Source organism: Neopsephotus bourkii, unplaced genomic scaffold (assembly GCF_033783945.1).
Source record: "Neopsephotus bourkii isolate Nb327-2 ecotype Australia unplaced genomic scaffold, CSIRO-AGI_Nbou_v1 NB_244, whole genome shotgun sequence".
NCBI lineage: Eukaryota > Metazoa > Chordata > Aves > Psittaciformes > Psittacidae > Neopsephotus > Neopsephotus bourkii.
The window spans coordinates 770,981-787,839 of record NW_026900754.1 but is presented as its reverse complement, the minus strand read 5'-3'; the positions used below and the strand labels follow the sequence as shown (position 1 = coordinate 787,839).

Below are 16,859 nucleotides of genomic sequence, written 5' to 3'. Positions count from 1 at the left end.
ACCACTGGTGTTACAAAGCATCTGGCTAAGCAGACTTAGGTTTTTTATCTAAATGTAGATTTGGAAAACTATGATTAAGAAAGATGAGCTCAGGGTTGGCCACAGGGGGAAAGTACAAGGAAACTGGGTACAAGGACTGGGGGTATGGACATGTTCATGGCTTTCATTAGGAATGTGGATTGGGTCAAAACATACAGCAGTAGAATGTGCTGTATGAGATTTGAGTATGAGGAGATGTCACAGCTTCAACTGGGTGGGAACTCTGTGAGGGAATTTAGTTGTTAATCATGACAGTATTTTTAAAGGCAGAATATCAGTTCTGGTTTCAAGTCAAAAAGAACCTGGCAGAAATCAAGATGTGGACCATAAAATATACGTGTAACACTTTGTTGTGCTGGGCTTTCACGCACGCTTTGCATATTTCCCTTTTCCTAAGGATGATTGGCTCTGCAGGGAATGCTGCCTGTTGAGCTCTGGTTTGTGAAAAGTACAACATATTTCCTGCCTGTTAGCAGTGTTCATTGGGTGCTAGCTGTGCCTCTAGCTTTGGATGAAGCTAGAGTGCTTGCATGGCTGACCTGTCCTTGTCTTGGGTGTGTGTGGCAGGTTTCCCTGTGGGAGATGGCTGGGGAAAGGTGTTGATGATGGCAGCCTGGAGCGAATACTCATTGGAGAGCTGGTGTCCTCCACATCTGATGAAGAGCTGGGAAAGCAGTGCCGTACCCCACCACAGCAGAAATCTCCTACCACAGCTCGACGGCTTAGCATCACTTCCCTCACAGGGAAGAACAACAGTGAGTCCTTTCTTTTCTCCCTTGTGCCTAGACAAGGGGGTAACAATGGCTGAGAAATAAAGCTGTTGTGAACAGGGTTGCTCCTATTAAAAAGAGGCTTGGTGCAGAGGAATAGCTGCAAGCTGATGAGTTTTTCCTGCCCCAGTTTGTGAGTCTGCAGCTTGTTCTGTGGCTGCACACGCTGCCTTTTTCAGTGTTCCCCATTTGACAGTTGAGAGATAATAATCTCTTTCCTTGGAGCACGGAGATGTGAGATGAGGGAGGAGGAGGCAGCAGAATTTGCAGTAGCTGATGCTGCTCAGCTTCCCAGCTCACTTTGCAGTCAGTGGGAAGACAGTCCTCTCTCAAGGGCAGGTCAGAATTTGATATGGATACTGTGAACTGCCTTCTAGAGGAGCACATCTTTAGGGGGACCCTGGGGGACATCAATTTTGCATTCCTAAAATTAGCTTTTATGAGTGACTGCTGCTCCCTACTGCAGGGCATGGGACTATAAGGGCCATGTGAGGCATTCTCCAGTAAAGCGAACTGATGAGCACAGCATAGATCCTGTTCATAAATCTGTCCAGCTCCTGTAAACCTAGAGGACATGACTGCTGAAAAGTCAGGCTAGGAAAGAGTAGCCTTCAAGAGCAATGCAGAATCTAGAAGCCACCACAGGGCCACTGCAGCTTTTCACATGAGTCCATATTAGCTAGAGAATTGGGCACCAGAGCATTTCCTTAGGTCTGAGAACACTGAGACCCAGTAATTCATTTGTCTTGAAAGCTAAATGAGGCTCTGTATTAGACCTGCCAAAGAATGTGGAGGTCCTGATGTACTAAAATGATGCTGAAATACTCCATGCTTCCAGAATAACAATTGTAAGGCAAGCTAATAGCAACCTACATATGTCTGGAAAATAAGAAGGGACTCTTAGAAGGACCATGAAAATCTGGCAAACATCTGCTTAAAATGAAGTTTAAAAGTTCAGTCTGTTCTAATAAGAAAGTGAATGAGGGACTGGATAATTTTCTGCAGGTAGGTAATTTTCAGCACAGGAAGATGAGATGGTTGCAGGTGGAAGCATAGCATGATTCAATAGTAGAAGCATACAGCTAAACAGATTCAGGGTAGGAATATGGCATACATTTTAACACAGAAGATAACTTATTCTTGGCACTATTAATAAGGAATATTCTCTCCCTGTGGCCCCTCACACTGGTACAACAACCAGAGATGTGTCCAGATACTTTTTGGGGCTCAATAAAACATTGTGGGTTCCAGTCAGGAATTAATGAGTGCTGGGTTTTCTGACCTCTGTCATGTAGAAGTGAGCCAAATGACTGGGCTACAGCCTTTCAGCCCACATCTCCTCATGTGAGGGTTGCTGTACTCTATGTAATGAGAAAGAATTGATTAACTCAAACAAAATATTTATCAAGCCAGATCCTTGGGTTGTGCATTTTTAAGTAAGGCAATTTATTTGACCATTCCAGGGTTGCTCATCAGTTGCTTGTAATAAGGCTCAGGATTACACAAGACAAATGATTGCCTGAACTCTGTTAAAGACACAGAATAATTCCTGCAGTTCAAGCTATGTCATCATGAGAGTTTGATGAATGTTTTAAAGTTGGTATCTTCAGCTAGTATGCTCTCCATCATTTCACAGAACCTAATGCGGGACAGATCCAAGAGGGAATTGGGGAAGCTGTGAACAATATTGTGAAGCACTTTCACAAGCCAGAGAAAGAGGTACTTCCTATTTTTCATTACTTGCCTGGAACCTACAATCCATGTAAATATTTTTATAATGAGAAATGGAACTGAAGTACTAGTAGAGACTATTAACCTTTAAATTTGAAGGTTCTGGCATGCAAACAAGACAAGTTGTACTCACAGACTCTCCCATCCTCACAGAGAGGGAGCCTTACCATTCTGCTGTGTGGAGAGAATGGCCTGGTTGCAGCACTGGAGCAGGTCTTTCACCATGGATTCAAATCTGCTCGCATTTTTCATAAGAATGTCTTCATCTGGGATTTCATAGGTAAGGTGGTATGTGATTTGGAGGCAGAAGAAGAAAGATAAGTGCAAAATGACTACTCACATACAGATCTTGGGTTCTCATGAGCTAAGGTGCCATTTGTTCCTGCCTGGCACCTGTTCCAGGTTGCTTGAAGTCAATGAGAAACAAGATAGAAGATGAGAAATACTAAGCTCTGTATAAGGGATGAATGTGAATCTGGGCAGAACTTTAAGAGCACTTCAAATTCTAGTCATTTATTCATAACTGAATGTTCAAACAGGGGATTTTCTGCCCAGAAAGAAGGGCAGCTGGAGGTTGGGGTAGAGTAGCAATTGGTGTTAGGGGAAGACATAGGAAAGGGCAGGGAGGCAAAGGTTTATATTTGTAGTTGTTTGTGAGAACTCTCCTAATCACTACATTGGTCTTCTGTGATGCTTATCTGTATGCCTACATTGTGGTAATTTAAGATGTACTTACTCCCTTAAAACATACAAGTTGAGATACTTAGCCTGAGGGTAAGTGCTTACTCAGAAAAGATGAAAAATCAAAGCTGATGGTATCATTCAGAACGAAACCACTGACAGGTACTCTGGTGCAACTCACTGATGTTACCTAACTGTATTAGACATCAACCAGTTCGCTGACTGCTGCTATGTAGCAAAGGTGGAGATCACCACCTACCTATATTCTTGAGAGTGAGGAATCTGTATATAAACTGTGTACTAGCTCTCAACAAGTTGTTCTTCTAAGGATTCCCTTGTGTAATTCTATGTCTCAATGAAGTTACATCTCACTGGGTTCTGATTTTCTCCCTATCACAGAGAAAGCTGTTGCTTATTTTGAAACCAGTGACCAGATTGGAGATAATGAGGAGGCCCTTTTGCTTCAGAGATCTTCATGCAAAACCTTCTGTCATTATGTGAATGCCATCAATACTGCTCCCAGAAACATTGGAAAGGATGGCAAATTCCAGATTCTGGTTTGCCTGGGGACAAGGTACCTAATTGCTCTTTGAGATATGTGTCCTCTTGCATTAGACTACAAGAATATTTTTGCACCATTGTTATTACCTTTAGTTTTCCATTTTAAGACATCTCATACCCATCTATTACCCAGTAGCTATTAAAGCTGCTTTAGTACTACGTGAAAAATTGGAATGTCTAAACTGCTAAAAATGTTTTGAGCTCTGTTAGCTTGACAGTCATAGGTATGAAGTCTGTCTTGAAACTGTATTTTTGATGAAGTGATGGCTATGTGAATGCAAAGTTCCCTTGCAAGAGCTGGTGCATTTCTAAAGCCTCATTAAATCACTTTGCCTATGAAAATGGGATGTCTGTTACAATTTTGACGAAACTATTCTAGTTCAGTCTTTCCTTGCTTTCTGTCTTGCACTTGGGGAGGGAGGTGGGGCTTGGTTATATTTTGGATGGTGGAAGTTGGTATGTCTAGAAATAAGTACCATTTTTGTCCTGTCTGTCTGGGTATGTGGAAAATCAGTTGGAAAACAGTCTATTGGTTTTGCATGAGCTTTATTTTCTCACTTCCCGATCTGACAATGTTGCTGAATTCTTCCAAAATCAACTATCCAGTTCTGCTGATATTCTTCTATCTTCATTCCTACAGTATGCTCAGCTATACAAGTATACATGTGTTCCTACATGTATATTCATCCATTATTCATTTAATATACATGTATATTCATTCAGTATACTTGTATTCCTATATGTATGTTCAGCTCCCTGTGTTTTATTAACAAAATCAAGGGTTATGATTACAAAGGAAGCTTCTATGTGGAAACAACATGTATTACCGTCAAAAAAAGCCTGCATATTCTGAATTGTGTGCTTGGAGAATTTCTGTTTGAGATCTGTTTACTTGGTGCTAAAAAAATTCTCTTCATCCTCTTTGCAGGGACCACTTGCTGTCTCAGTGGATCCCATTGCTGGCAGAGTGTCCGCCCATTACAAGGATGTATGAGGAGAATGCTCTCCTACGGGACCGCATGACTGTCAACTCCCTTATTCGAGTCCTACAGACATTGCAAGATTTCAATATCATCCTAGAAGGATCTCTCATTAAAGGAGTGGATGTTTAGCATGGCTTTGCTGAGAACTTCATTATTCCTTTCCCAAGCAAGCAAACCACAATTGGAGACCTGTCAGGACTTGAACACGATGGTAGTGCACCACTGTAAGGCAAAGCTGCCAGTTGAAATGGGAGTGGGAAGCCCAGTTTGTGCCTGATGGGGACTGTCCTCTAAAGCTGCAGAAAGCTAAGATGCAGTATTGTAGTTTATTTGAAACAGAAATTTAGTATAAAATAGAGTATTTTCATGTGTTAGATGTGTGTAAATATGCTATCTTCTTTAAGAAATTATACTGCTCTAAGAAATTTTTCTTAGACTGAATGTTCTTGTTCTGACTGAGTAGCTTAAACCCAGGGAAGGACTGAGGGGAGGGAAGGACCGGGGGGAGGGAAGGACCGAGGTGAGAAGGGATGCCACTACTTGCTTGCAAGGAAGAAGCCAATCAATGTGTAAATACAGCGCAAACTCAGCAGGGCTTTTTTCGGGTATTGCAAATTAATACAGCAAATATCCTTATGTAGCCATTGTGATTGTCTCACTCTTGGAAATGTTGTAAGCATATATGCTGTCTTACCCTACTGTACATGGGCTCTCTTAGGTCTTTGTTTGTTCAAAGACTCAAGCCATTCCGTGCATGGAAGTTGTGAGTCGTCATGTTTTTTTCTGTTAGGTTTTATGTGTCACTTCTGTTGATCTCCAAAAAGGGAGACAAGTGTTGAAATGCTTAAACACTGGTGAGGAGGACTGCTATCAGCCTCAGAGCCTGAGAGTATGAGAGACCTGTGTAAGGGGTGCTGCTGCAGCCTGAGATGGGGAACAATGGCTTGCTTGACTCGCTTGATGTATCCCTTGCCTATCTAGATGTTCTGATGATTCCCCCTCGCCCTCAGCCAGTTTGTGTTGTGGATGACTTTTTTTTCCCCATGTTGAGGAATTTGGTTCATACCAAATTCTTGCTGTACTTGAGAGGAATCATTGCTGTAGAGCTGCAAACACGGATGTTGCTGTGCTACTGAACTGTATCAGCTGGTTTTGAAATGCTGGCAGATTATGAGTCTTCCTTTATCCCACAGAATAAGTGTTCCTAGGAAGTACAGGGATCTTTGAGTGATACCCTTTTTCTTTTTTGCTTTTTTTTCCCCTAGATTATCTAAAAACAACAACAACAACAAAAAAAAGGTAGTGAGGGGGAAGAAAGCAAAAGGAGGGAAAAAAAGAATCTTACTTTTGTATTTTGTGGCTTTTCTCCTACACTCTTTCCAGTGTTACTAATACAGTGTGTATATATAGATACAGCTCTTGAAGAGGAACTGGGATCAACTGAAATCTTGTATGCTAAAAATTTAACAAGAGATTACATTAAAATTATCTTGAGGATACCATGCAGCAAATGCAGAGTATGTTTTCTGTCTTGTGGATAGGAGTTGAAAGGATCTGAGGGCATAGTTGGCTTCATCTGGTTTTAGGTTTTGGAGGTTAGTTTAAATATAGGTGTTTGTTTGACTTGTTTATTCCCATTTTGTCAGTGGATTTCTGTGGTTGTCTCACTGTCAGCTGTGGACTGGGAAAGGCCCTAACTGGTTATTGCCTTGTGCTGTGCTCTCAAGTGGCATTAGGAGGGGAATGGTGGGCTGTAGCAGGTCTTGATATGGTTTGCACGTGGTGGAGAGAAGAATAAGAGCTAAGAAAAAGGAAAGAGGAAGAAAATTAGGGTTTGCTTTCTCCCCTGCCTTTTGCCAAGCTTCTCTGTTTTCCTGTGGTCCTTCTGCTGTCCAGTTCTTACAACACTTGCTTTAGTGTAAAAGTTTCACGTCATATTCCCAGCCAGAAGAAAACTCTTCATGTGACTTTATTTCATTAACAGGGAGAGTTTTATGCTAAGAAGGGTTTTTTATTTTTAAGAAAGAAGAAAAACAACACTGTCAGGGAGTCATTGACTTTTATGAGGGTTCCACTTTTTAATAACCGTTCTTTCCACCTGGGCTTGTACTTCCTTAAACTGACTAAACTCATCCCAAATACTGTAGGCAGCACTGCCATGTCACTGCCGTGGGTGTGAGTAACTAACATAAAGGCTGTGAATGGTGTCATGAGTTAGAAGCCAGAGCCCACGGATGTGCGACATCTCTCTTGCATTTCCAGAAATGTGAAATTTGAGGGGTGAGGCTTTTCAGTGTGGCCAGGCAATTCTGCTTAAAGTCAGTAGAAAATACACGACAACCCTTCAGCAGCAACTGGAAATGTGTCCCTAATAGTTAACTCTATCAATAAATTACACATTTAGCACCAGAAACCATGTGGCGGCATTATTTGGTAATGACTATTTAGGATGTTTTGATTTCTATTGCAACTCAGGCCTTTTATGTCTAATTACTGCTATACATGATTTTTTTCAAGCCCAAACCAGTCTAAGTGACTTTCATTTTACTGAAATAACAACCTCTTTAGTCCTTGGATTTCTTTGCAGCATCATCTGCATTTGCTAGCTGGATACTTCTCAAAAGTACACTGCTGCATACTTCTCCAAAGACTGTTCATGACTTCAGCAGTTGTAACAGTCATCCAACATGATTCAATTTAAGTGCAAGCAGGATAAAGTAGAAATACAGACACCTCTAAAGGTCAAGCATAGATGAATAAACCACACACAGAGAAAAGGGAAATAACTAAATAAAGTGTTTCTTAAGTTAAAACAAGTCAAAACCTGAGAAATTTTCGAATTCAAAACAGGACCTTCCCCCCTTTCAAGCTACATTAAGGAACCTTTAGCACTTTAACACAACTTCACATTGGCTTTTTCAGCAAGTGTTGACTTGTTTGGTTTTGTCAGGTTTCACATCATTTACAACAAAAATTATGTATGTCTAATATTTCCCTGTAGGCAATAAAACACCCTAAGTTATGTTGAAAGGGGCAGAGCTGAGTGCCTCAGATTCCTGGAAGATTTCTTATTTGACAACTTCGGAAGTACGATTCTTTGTAGTGAATTTTTATTCTACCCTGTATTTTTTTCCTTAGTAGACCACTTTTGTTTCTTGGAAACCATGAGTTTTCTTCTCTAAGGTTTATAGATATCATTCTACCCACTAGGATGGTGAGAAACCCATCAGGATTCTTCTAAGCTAACAGTTTTTACTTCAGTGTTAAAGCACCTTCTGTGGTTGAGAAAGGGAAACTTGGAAAAGACCAAAGCTCTCTGGTGTCTGCTTTTTTTTAAAGAAGAAAAAATCCTATCCAATACCCATCCGCAGGTGTCTGAGTTTGCATCGTCCTGTTATACTAACATACAGCGTGATAACTTGAGGGAGTCAGAGAATCAAATGCCTCACTGTGTACAAAATACGTATTTATAATTCTCTAAAATGAATGAAATTTTACTGTTTAGTGAGAAATCTACTCATGTTTATTCCAAGTTGGTTTGTGTAATTAGATATCATTGTTCAAAAATGTCTTTTTAAAATGGTTGCGCAACGGCATATTTGAGAAAATTCCTCCTTTCAGTCAAGTGAAGGTGCGCATCTTAAGGGGAAATATTGTATGTTACACTTGAAATGTACAAATGTGCCCTGTATAGCTTAAAATGATCCTTACATGTCTCCATTAAGTATATTTTGTCTTTACATTATTACTAACTGAATAAGAACTGGATAATTTTCAGGACGACATGAGTAAAAGTATTGTTATATCAAGCACTTTAACATACATACCCCAAACTGACAACATGAGTTTTTCAGGTTTTGAAGTACATTGAAATACAGCTTTTCATGCTATGTCCTTTACAAATAAAACTGTGAGAATAACGGTTGGTGTCATTTTCTCCTTGCAGATGAACTGAGAGGTTTGATTCTCAAACTGAAGAGCTGAACTGAGGCTCCTGCCAGTGGGAACTTGCTGAAGCGAAGAAGGGGAAAGGGAGTGTGAGGGTCTGCCCTTCTGCCCCCCCAACACAAAGTCTGACTGTGCCAAGCCTCACCAGCCCTCCATTTTCAAGGCTTAGGTGGGAAGTGTGGCAGATCAAAGGGAAGAATTGGGATTGCAGTGAAGTTTAGCTCTTTCCAGGGTGGCATTTGCTAGGCAGCCTGGGTTGCTCTCCCCTCGTATCTGCACGGGGAAGAGTGGAGAGAAGGGGGTGGGATCCTATTGGCAGCCAAATGGGAAGTGTGAGATTAACTGCAGCTGAGGGTCTCTTTCCTCTCTTGACATGAGTTGCTCTGATATTTAAACTCAGGGTTAAAAAGCTGGAGTGAAACTCATGCCTTCCAGCCTGTCAGTTGGCATGTCGCATAAGAAGAAAGGTTGATAGAGAAGAGATGGGTGCCTGCAACAAAAAGGTGCAAAAGAATGGTAGTGAAATGCCCTGCTTGGTAATTAAAGGTTTTTCTAAGATGGACTGGATTTTCAGAAATCCTCCCCATGCTCTAGTTCTGCTGGAATTGGCAAAAATATGAGAATTTTTGAAACCAGCACTGTTGAAATACAGTTCCTTGTATGTGTGTGTGAAGTGGGCCATGTCTGTTCATTCATTTTAACTCTTGGTTTTGAAAAGGCAGAGAATCTTAAGAGAGGACTGAAAGTCTCAGAGTCTGGGACCATGTATGTGGGAAACCTGAAATATGTAATTTCATGATGCTGATGTTTAGCAACAGTGTAGCAGCAAAACTATAGGATCCCATAAATGTGAATAAAATCCATAGAGCTGCTTGTGGTCAAATTTCAATAGAAGGAGTGGCCACATGTAGCACACCTCCTTACTTAATGCGTTAGGCTTCGGTATGTAAATTCGAGATAGTGGGATCTGGCATCTTAAAGGCAGTAAGTACTTGAAGTAAAGCAGGACTGAACTTGTCCAGATGAGGAAGTGCAAATAACTTCCTCTCCACTTCACTGTCATTAATGCGGTCTGGGAACACTACAATGTTTTCTGCAAAGGGTAAGTAGAATAAAACTGAGAAAAGTTGCACGGGTCGAAGTTGAGATAACTCACCCATCTAGTTTGTTCCTTTCCAGCATTTCAGGTGAGTTTGTTGGAACAAATTACGCTCAGGTTAAGAGCAGAGCTGCTTCCCTGTCTGTCACCCCATCAGCTCAGGGATTGAGGCTCCTGTGATTGCAGTCAGGGAGCGTTTAATTGCTGACGTTCCTGTTTTCTCTTGTGCTGTTCCATCAGACACTATAAGCTGGTTTGAGCTCAGCACATGATGTGAAGGGAATGGGAAAATTTCTGTATGGGTCTGCTATCTCATGGCTGGTTAAAGTAAACTGTCTGCTGAAGCCACTGCAGAGCTGATTTGTCAGTGGAAAGCTGTAGATCTGCAAGAAGGCTTGACACTGTAACAGGCCCATCTGTATTCCCTGCAGACCTCACAGGGCGTCTCGGCTCCTCTGAAAGAACTACTTCTCTCAGAAGAGTATGTGACCAGACAAATTATTTTCTCCTTTAACCAAACCCACCTTTGTCTCGAAGAAAGGAAGCAGGAGGAAACACAGCCAAAAGCTTCCTGATCCTTACCCAGGCCATATTTATCATAAGATGCTGCTGTAAAGGACCTCATTGCTGTGTGATCTGGTGACAATCTTGTTATCATTCAAGAAGTAACTCAGTAGGATCCATAAATGTCAAATAATCGTCAAATATATCAGAAAGACTCAAGTGTTCATACCAGGTGCTCTGAGTCATAATCTGTAAGATACTCTTCCTCTTACTTGTAGAGGTTACCTTAAGTCTCATGCAAGTCTATATGTCTTGCTCAACGGGTAAACATAGAAGATAGCCATCACAATTCTTTCTCTTTGTGGAAAATAACAGTCCTTTGGCCAATACAGACCTGTTAATTTTATATTCTCTGAATGATCCGTTTACTTTTAGACTTGGCCAGAGCATCAAGTTAAAATGGGTCAATCGTAGAGTGGTCTGTTCACCCACAAGTGAATGTGCCAAGCAAACAATTGAGTTTTATTTGCAAAGTGTGTTTGGCAGCACTGTACAGCAGATGTAATTCCCAAGGAGCTCAAACGCTTACCACAGGGCATCTATTCTCCCAGCGAGAGGCAGGCATGGAGAATGCAAGAGGCATCCCAATCTTCACACAGTATATTCGGTGCCAGATTCTCTCCCACTCCCACAGCCAGGTGACACAAGCCTAAACTAAAATAAACTCCTTCCTCAGTAGCAGCCAGATGTTAGTTTTGATGCTGTGCAATCCTTGCCTCCTCCTGCTTTCAACAAGAGGATTTCATAAAGCCTGGTGTTAGCCTGGGGAAGCCTTTTTCCTTGCCCTGGTTCTGTAGCCGGAGAGGAGAGATGGGCTCCTTCAATAGGCCTTGCAAAGAGAAACCTCACTTGGCTGCTTTTAATTATGACTAGAGAAGTCCAGCAGAGGCAGCTTGCAGAGGCTAAGCTAGCATTAATGTTTATGATTATCCCCCCCAGCACTGTCCTCCCATGCTGAGTTTATTTCTTCAAAGGCATTCAAGTGATATATTGGCATGTTCTTTACACATCAAAAAACACAGAGTTTACAAGAGCGAAATCTAAGGATGATGGACACAGGTAGTTGTAATTTTTACAATATATTAACAATTTAGATACAAAGGTAAGTTCCTTATCTGTCTTACAGAGGCACAGGATAGAGTTCAGAAAATGTGGCTTCATTTCTGGGTCTCCCTGACTTCCACCAAGACCTTTTAGCAATTTGCTTATGGCATGTTCCATTTTGCAGCCAGAGAGCTGAGGTACAGAGTGGTGGGACTTTGCTTCAGCCAGTCTCCACCTTGCCAATCTAGGCTGTTCAGCCTTTGGGTTAGAAACTGCTCATCCAGTCCATAGGTGTGTGACCGAGAGCAGCTCTTCAATGTTACTGTGACAGAAGCACCCTAAGGTCTCATCTGTGGTTAATTCCAGTTTAAAGGCATTGGTAAGACCTGTTGATTTGTGTTGCTGTGGGTATGTGTAAGTCTGTCTAGCTGTGTATGGTTAGAGAGTTTTGTAATTGTTAGGACAGAAGAACGGGCTTTCTTCTGACTTAACTACAATACAGTGATTATGGTTAATATCTGCAACGTGGTTAAGCACTTCAGAAATGCATACAAATACTTGCTTTGCTGTTGTGTGAGGATGGCAACTAATTCCCTGCCAAAAGGGAGGAAGAAAAAACAGATGCTTTGCAAGAGCAGTTCTCTACTGCTTTTCATCTTCAGGCCAAAGCTCTTCCATTAACATCAAGTTAATCTTGTCCCATCCCTGCCCCACAACCTGTGTCTGCTCATTGCAAGCTCAAATAAACCATCACTCACACCAGAAAATGCATGGTGAAGGACATACAAAGTTCTAGCAAGAGATTTCCTACAGTAGTCAGAAAAAGTCAGTACAAATGTGAATCATCTTTGTTGTTGTTTGTTTGGGGTTTGCTTTGGTTTTGTTGTTTGGGTTTTTTTTAAGGCATGGAATTAATTTTAAATTAACTGGGAAGGCAGCCCAAAGACTCTGTTTTTGTTCTTGAGATGGCTGTGAACTCTTCCACTGAGTGTCCTTAGCCTGTTTCTTCCACTCTATGCTCTCACCTGAATTCAGTTTACCTGCTTGCACGTATGCAGCTTTTGAACTGTCATTATCCCATGGGATAAAGAGGATGTGCTCTAAATCATACCACGCAGCATGAATCCATCAGCTTGGAATTAGTGTGGCTATTGGCTTGCCTGAGATCTAAACATCTTGCAGATGGTCTGTGGTTCCTGACTGTATAAATAGTACGGAGCTGGCCCAAACTGGGTGGGGTGCACAGGACAGCTCCCCCCCCCCACCACCACCAAGATGACTTTCAGAAAAACTGCATTCAGGGAACGTAAGTGGAAGCATCACCCCATGCCTCTACCCAGCCTTCATGTTCTTAAAGCTGTGGAAAAGGTTTGTACTCACGGTAACAGGAACACAGGAGAGCTAGGAAAAACTTGCAGACCAGAGAAGCTATTTAATTCACTTTGTTAAAAGAGAATTTTGGATGTCAGCAGGAATTTGTGCTAGACAGGGGTAGTGTGGGTAGCTGTGATCAGTGAGAAATAGGATAGCTGTTCTGGGCTTAGTCATTCGTGTTTAACTGGCACAATGCTGAGAAGGGAGGAATGAACTAGCTGATCTTCAATGGAAATGTGTGCCCTAGGAAGTGCAAATACAAGCTGATCCACCACGGCTTGCTGAAGCCAGTGGAAGTTCCTAAAACCAATGAGTTTAGACAGGCATTCATGAGCACTATGGTCTGTTAAGCTACTAGTTTGTGGACAGAAGAGAAGAAGCTTTCTCTTGGGAAAATAATAAAGTGACTATTGCTGCTTTCGTCTCATAATGTTTAAGGCAGTCTCACTCTTACACATAAGAGGTTGCTTCTAGGTGATCGCAGCATTTTAAGTAGAAAAGTTTACCTCTGTGAGAGGCCAGGCTTGTGCTAATGAAGATATTCAAAAGCCTTGTGTTCATCTCTTTACGATCTTTGGTTAAGATCGTGGAAGAGAGTAGTGGCAACAGTGTCTGACAAGCAGGAGACTGAATCTGAAGATTGCCAGTGCTGATTCCAGGTAGAGCTGTGAACAGCATGGATTGTCTTGCCACTGCGTGCCAGATGTCCTGGATAGATCCTACCCAGCCCACTGGTAGTGAACAGTGAACATGTTTGTAGGCAAATCTGAGATTCCTCTCTCCGTGGTAAAGCAGCAACTAGCAGTACAAGGCAACAGTATAGGCATGCTCCTTTTCTCCCATCCACCACCGCTCCCAGCTGTAGTTACCCAGAAGCACTTGGCCAAAGAGAGCCTGGATGCATCAGTCATTTACCCACTTTTGGCCTGTAGCCAAATAAAGCCTTCCTTTGACATTGAAAGGTAAGTCTGTTTGCAATAGAATCAGCTCTTGCAAGCATCCAAAGCATTGTTTTCATTCAAAAAATGATGCAGGGCTACTAGCAAGTTCTCCCAAGCACTGCAAGCCTAATGCCTTGTCTGGTTATACTGCCATCCAAGCTAGGCACACAAAGAATTGTGGTCAGTGGCTCAATGTCCGGCTGAAGACCTGTAACGAGTGGTGTCCCTCAGGGATCGGTGTTGGGACCGGCCTTGTTTAACATCTTCCTCGCTGACATGGACAGTGGGATTGAGTGCGCCCTCAGCAAGTTTGCCGATGACACCAAGCTGTGTGGTTCGGTTGATACGCTGGAGGGAAGGAATGCCATCCAGAGGGACCTTGACACGCTTGTGAGGTGGGCTGATGCCAACCTGATGAAGTTTAACCATGACAAGTACAAGGTCCTACACCTGGGTCGGAGCAATCCCAGGCACAGCTACAGGCTGGGCAGAGAAGAGATTCAGAGCAGCCCTGCGGAGAAGGACTTGGGGGTGCTGGTCGATGAGAAAATGAACATGAGCCGGCTTCAGTGTGCGCTTGCAGCCCAGAAAGCCAACCGTATCCTGGACTGCATCAAAAGGAGTGTGACCAGCAGGTCGAAGGAGGTGATCCTGCCCCTTTATTCTGCTCTTGTGAGACCTCACTTGGAGTATTGTGTACAGTTCTGGTGTCCTCAACATAAAAAGGACATGGAACTGTTGGAACAAGTCCAGAGGAGGGCCACGAGGGACTGGAGCACCTCCTGTATGAAGACAGGCTGAGAAAGTTGGGGCTGTTCAGCCTGCGGAAGGGAAGGCTGCGTGGAGACCTCATAGCAGTCTTCCAGTATCTGAAGGGGGCCTATAGGGATGCTGGGGAGGGACTCTTCACTAGGGACTGTAGTGATAGGACAAGGGGTAATGGGTTCAAACTTAAACAGGGGAAGTTTAGGTTGGATATAAGGAGGAAATTCTTTCCTGTTAGGGTGCCGAGGCACTGGAATAGGTTGCTCAGGGAAGTTGTGAATGCTCCATCCCTGGCAGTGTTCAAGACCAGGTTGGATAAAGCCTTGGGTGAGATGGTTTAGAGCGAGGTGTCCCTGCCCATGGCAGGGGGATTGGAACTTGATGAGCTTAAGGTCCTTTCCAACCCTAACTATTCTATGATTCTATGATTCCTGTTGATGTCCTAGGCTGAGCTACTCAGTGAGGTCCCTCCTTAAAGAGCTTTCTAGGATGTTCCTCTGTCCCTTGGACTTTGCTCCTTTCAGGTTTCTTAAGCAGGGGGTGTTCTCATTTACTTTTGTGCTGAGAATAAAGGTTAGGAAGGGATGGAGAAGGAAGCAGCAGCAAGATGGGGGAGGAAGGAGCCTTTGTAGTTCATTGAAATGGTTCTCAGCAGGCAGTGTTTCCATAGAACCTCCCTGACTTCTCCCTTGCCAATGTACTGCTTGGGGGAGGATGGCAGGAGGGCTTGCACTCTCTTCACTCCTCCCAAATCTAAAAGAGACTTTCTGCCCTTGGCTGAGGTAATTCATCAGGTAAGGAAAAAACTATTGAGGGCTCCAGACACAATACACACTGCAACAATTTAATCGATTCTGCCTCCTTCTCTTTCAAAGAATATTTGCCTGCAAGGGCCTAATGTACTATTTTTGCCTTGTTTTAGCAATGCTGGCACAAGAGCCATGGGTAAGAAGCTGGGAGATGACGGTAGCAGCTCTTTATGTGTCTGTACAATCACTCATGGCTCTCTTACTCAGCTAATTAAAACTAAAACCCCCTCTAGCTAGCCTGAAAAATGTAAATAGCATTTATTAAAACATTGTTCTGTGGTATAACCAGCACCAAAGTTACAGAAAGGCCGTTATGCAACAGGATTTTGGTTGTGAAGAAGTGAATGGCTGCAAATCAAGTGATGCCAGGCTTTCTTCAGGAAAGAATGACGCTGGGGACAAACAGACACGTGTACAATTAAAAACGTATAAAATACACAAAGACAAACAGCTGGCAGAGGCCAAAGCTGTCTGAACACCTTCACGTTGTGTTTTGCCTGTCTCTAGGGTTAGCACAGACCCAAAAGGTGTGGTACATGCAGTGAAACACTATTTTTTCTGTGGGCATTGTGTTCTTAGCGCAAGTAGCAAGAAAATAGGCAAAGCACAACAAAGCAGGAGAAAAAAGTTTTGATGAGACAGGACAGTGTTAGTTCCTGTATCTCTGGCTAAATGCACAATGTGCATTCAACAGAAGATACGCCATAATGTAAAATAAAGGGACATAATGCGGATGTGAAGCCAAGAACAAAGTTGTACAAGCACAAAATGAACCCTTCGTACAAAAAACAAGCCTGGTTGTTCCCTGCACTTGATAAAGGCATTACGAAACAGGCCTGATGTAATTCTTCTCCAGCTGTGGCAATGCTAGAAGTTGGAAGTGACTTTAAAGATAACTAAATGGAGAACTCTGGAACTATGTGAGCGTGTAAAGCCAAGTGCATGTTCCAGCCTTGCTGAGCTACAGCTGAGCAGCATGGGCTGGAGTGTGGCAATCCTAAACCCCCATTCCTCAAACGGAAATCATGGAGACATGTAGAGAGGTGGTTCTGCTTTTATCAAATCTGTACAGGAATCTGTACAAAGTTACATATGAATATGTTGCCTTATTCTTGTTGGTTTCTTAGGTTTGCAGCTTTTAACCTTGACTCAGCATGGGCAATGCCAAACTTTCATCCCTACAACATGCTCAGATGTATATTTGGTATTTGCAGTCTATCCAGCTGCGCTAGAAAAGATTACCTTTCCTGCTTTTTAACTCAGTGTAGGAAGTAAGGACTGGCCATCCTGTACTGCCCAGAGAATCTGCTGCAGCTAAAGCATCCTGTGTCCTGGCTGACCCTGGCAGCTGCCCTGAGGAGGCATCGGACCAGAGCTGCCACGCTGAGAAGGGGGCCAAAGCAGCAGAATGGCTTTACTGAAGGGCATTACTGAAGGTGCAAAATACAATTTACAAAAAATAAATAGTAAAAGAGCAGGAGCGCAGCATTCAAAAGAGAAGGACAGCTGGGGAAGCCAGGATTAGAGAGGAGCACACAGGCTCAGGGGGC

The 16,859-nt window shown here is 42.8% G+C and overlaps 1 protein-coding gene across 6 annotated transcripts in view; it reads left to right on the top strand.

The window, feature by feature from the left end:
• Window positions 1–5,926, top strand: part of DENND5B (DENN domain containing 5B) — a 113,848-nt gene extending 107,922 nt beyond the window's left edge. For all 6 annotated transcript variants that reach the window (XM_061345835.1, XM_061345836.1, XM_061345837.1 and 3 more), the window contains 5 exons: window positions 607–794; window positions 2,446–2,528; window positions 2,694–2,820; window positions 3,621–3,795; window positions 4,711–5,926. In XM_061345835.1, the coding sequence (XP_061201819.1) occupies window positions 607–794; window positions 2,446–2,528; window positions 2,694–2,820; window positions 3,621–3,795; window positions 4,711–4,894 (757 nt within the window). In that variant the 3' untranslated portion in view covers window positions 4,895–5,926. The remainder of the gene's footprint in view (window positions 1–606; window positions 795–2,445; window positions 2,529–2,693; window positions 2,821–3,620; window positions 3,796–4,710) is intronic.
• Window positions 5,927–16,859: the final 10,933 nt, after the last annotated feature.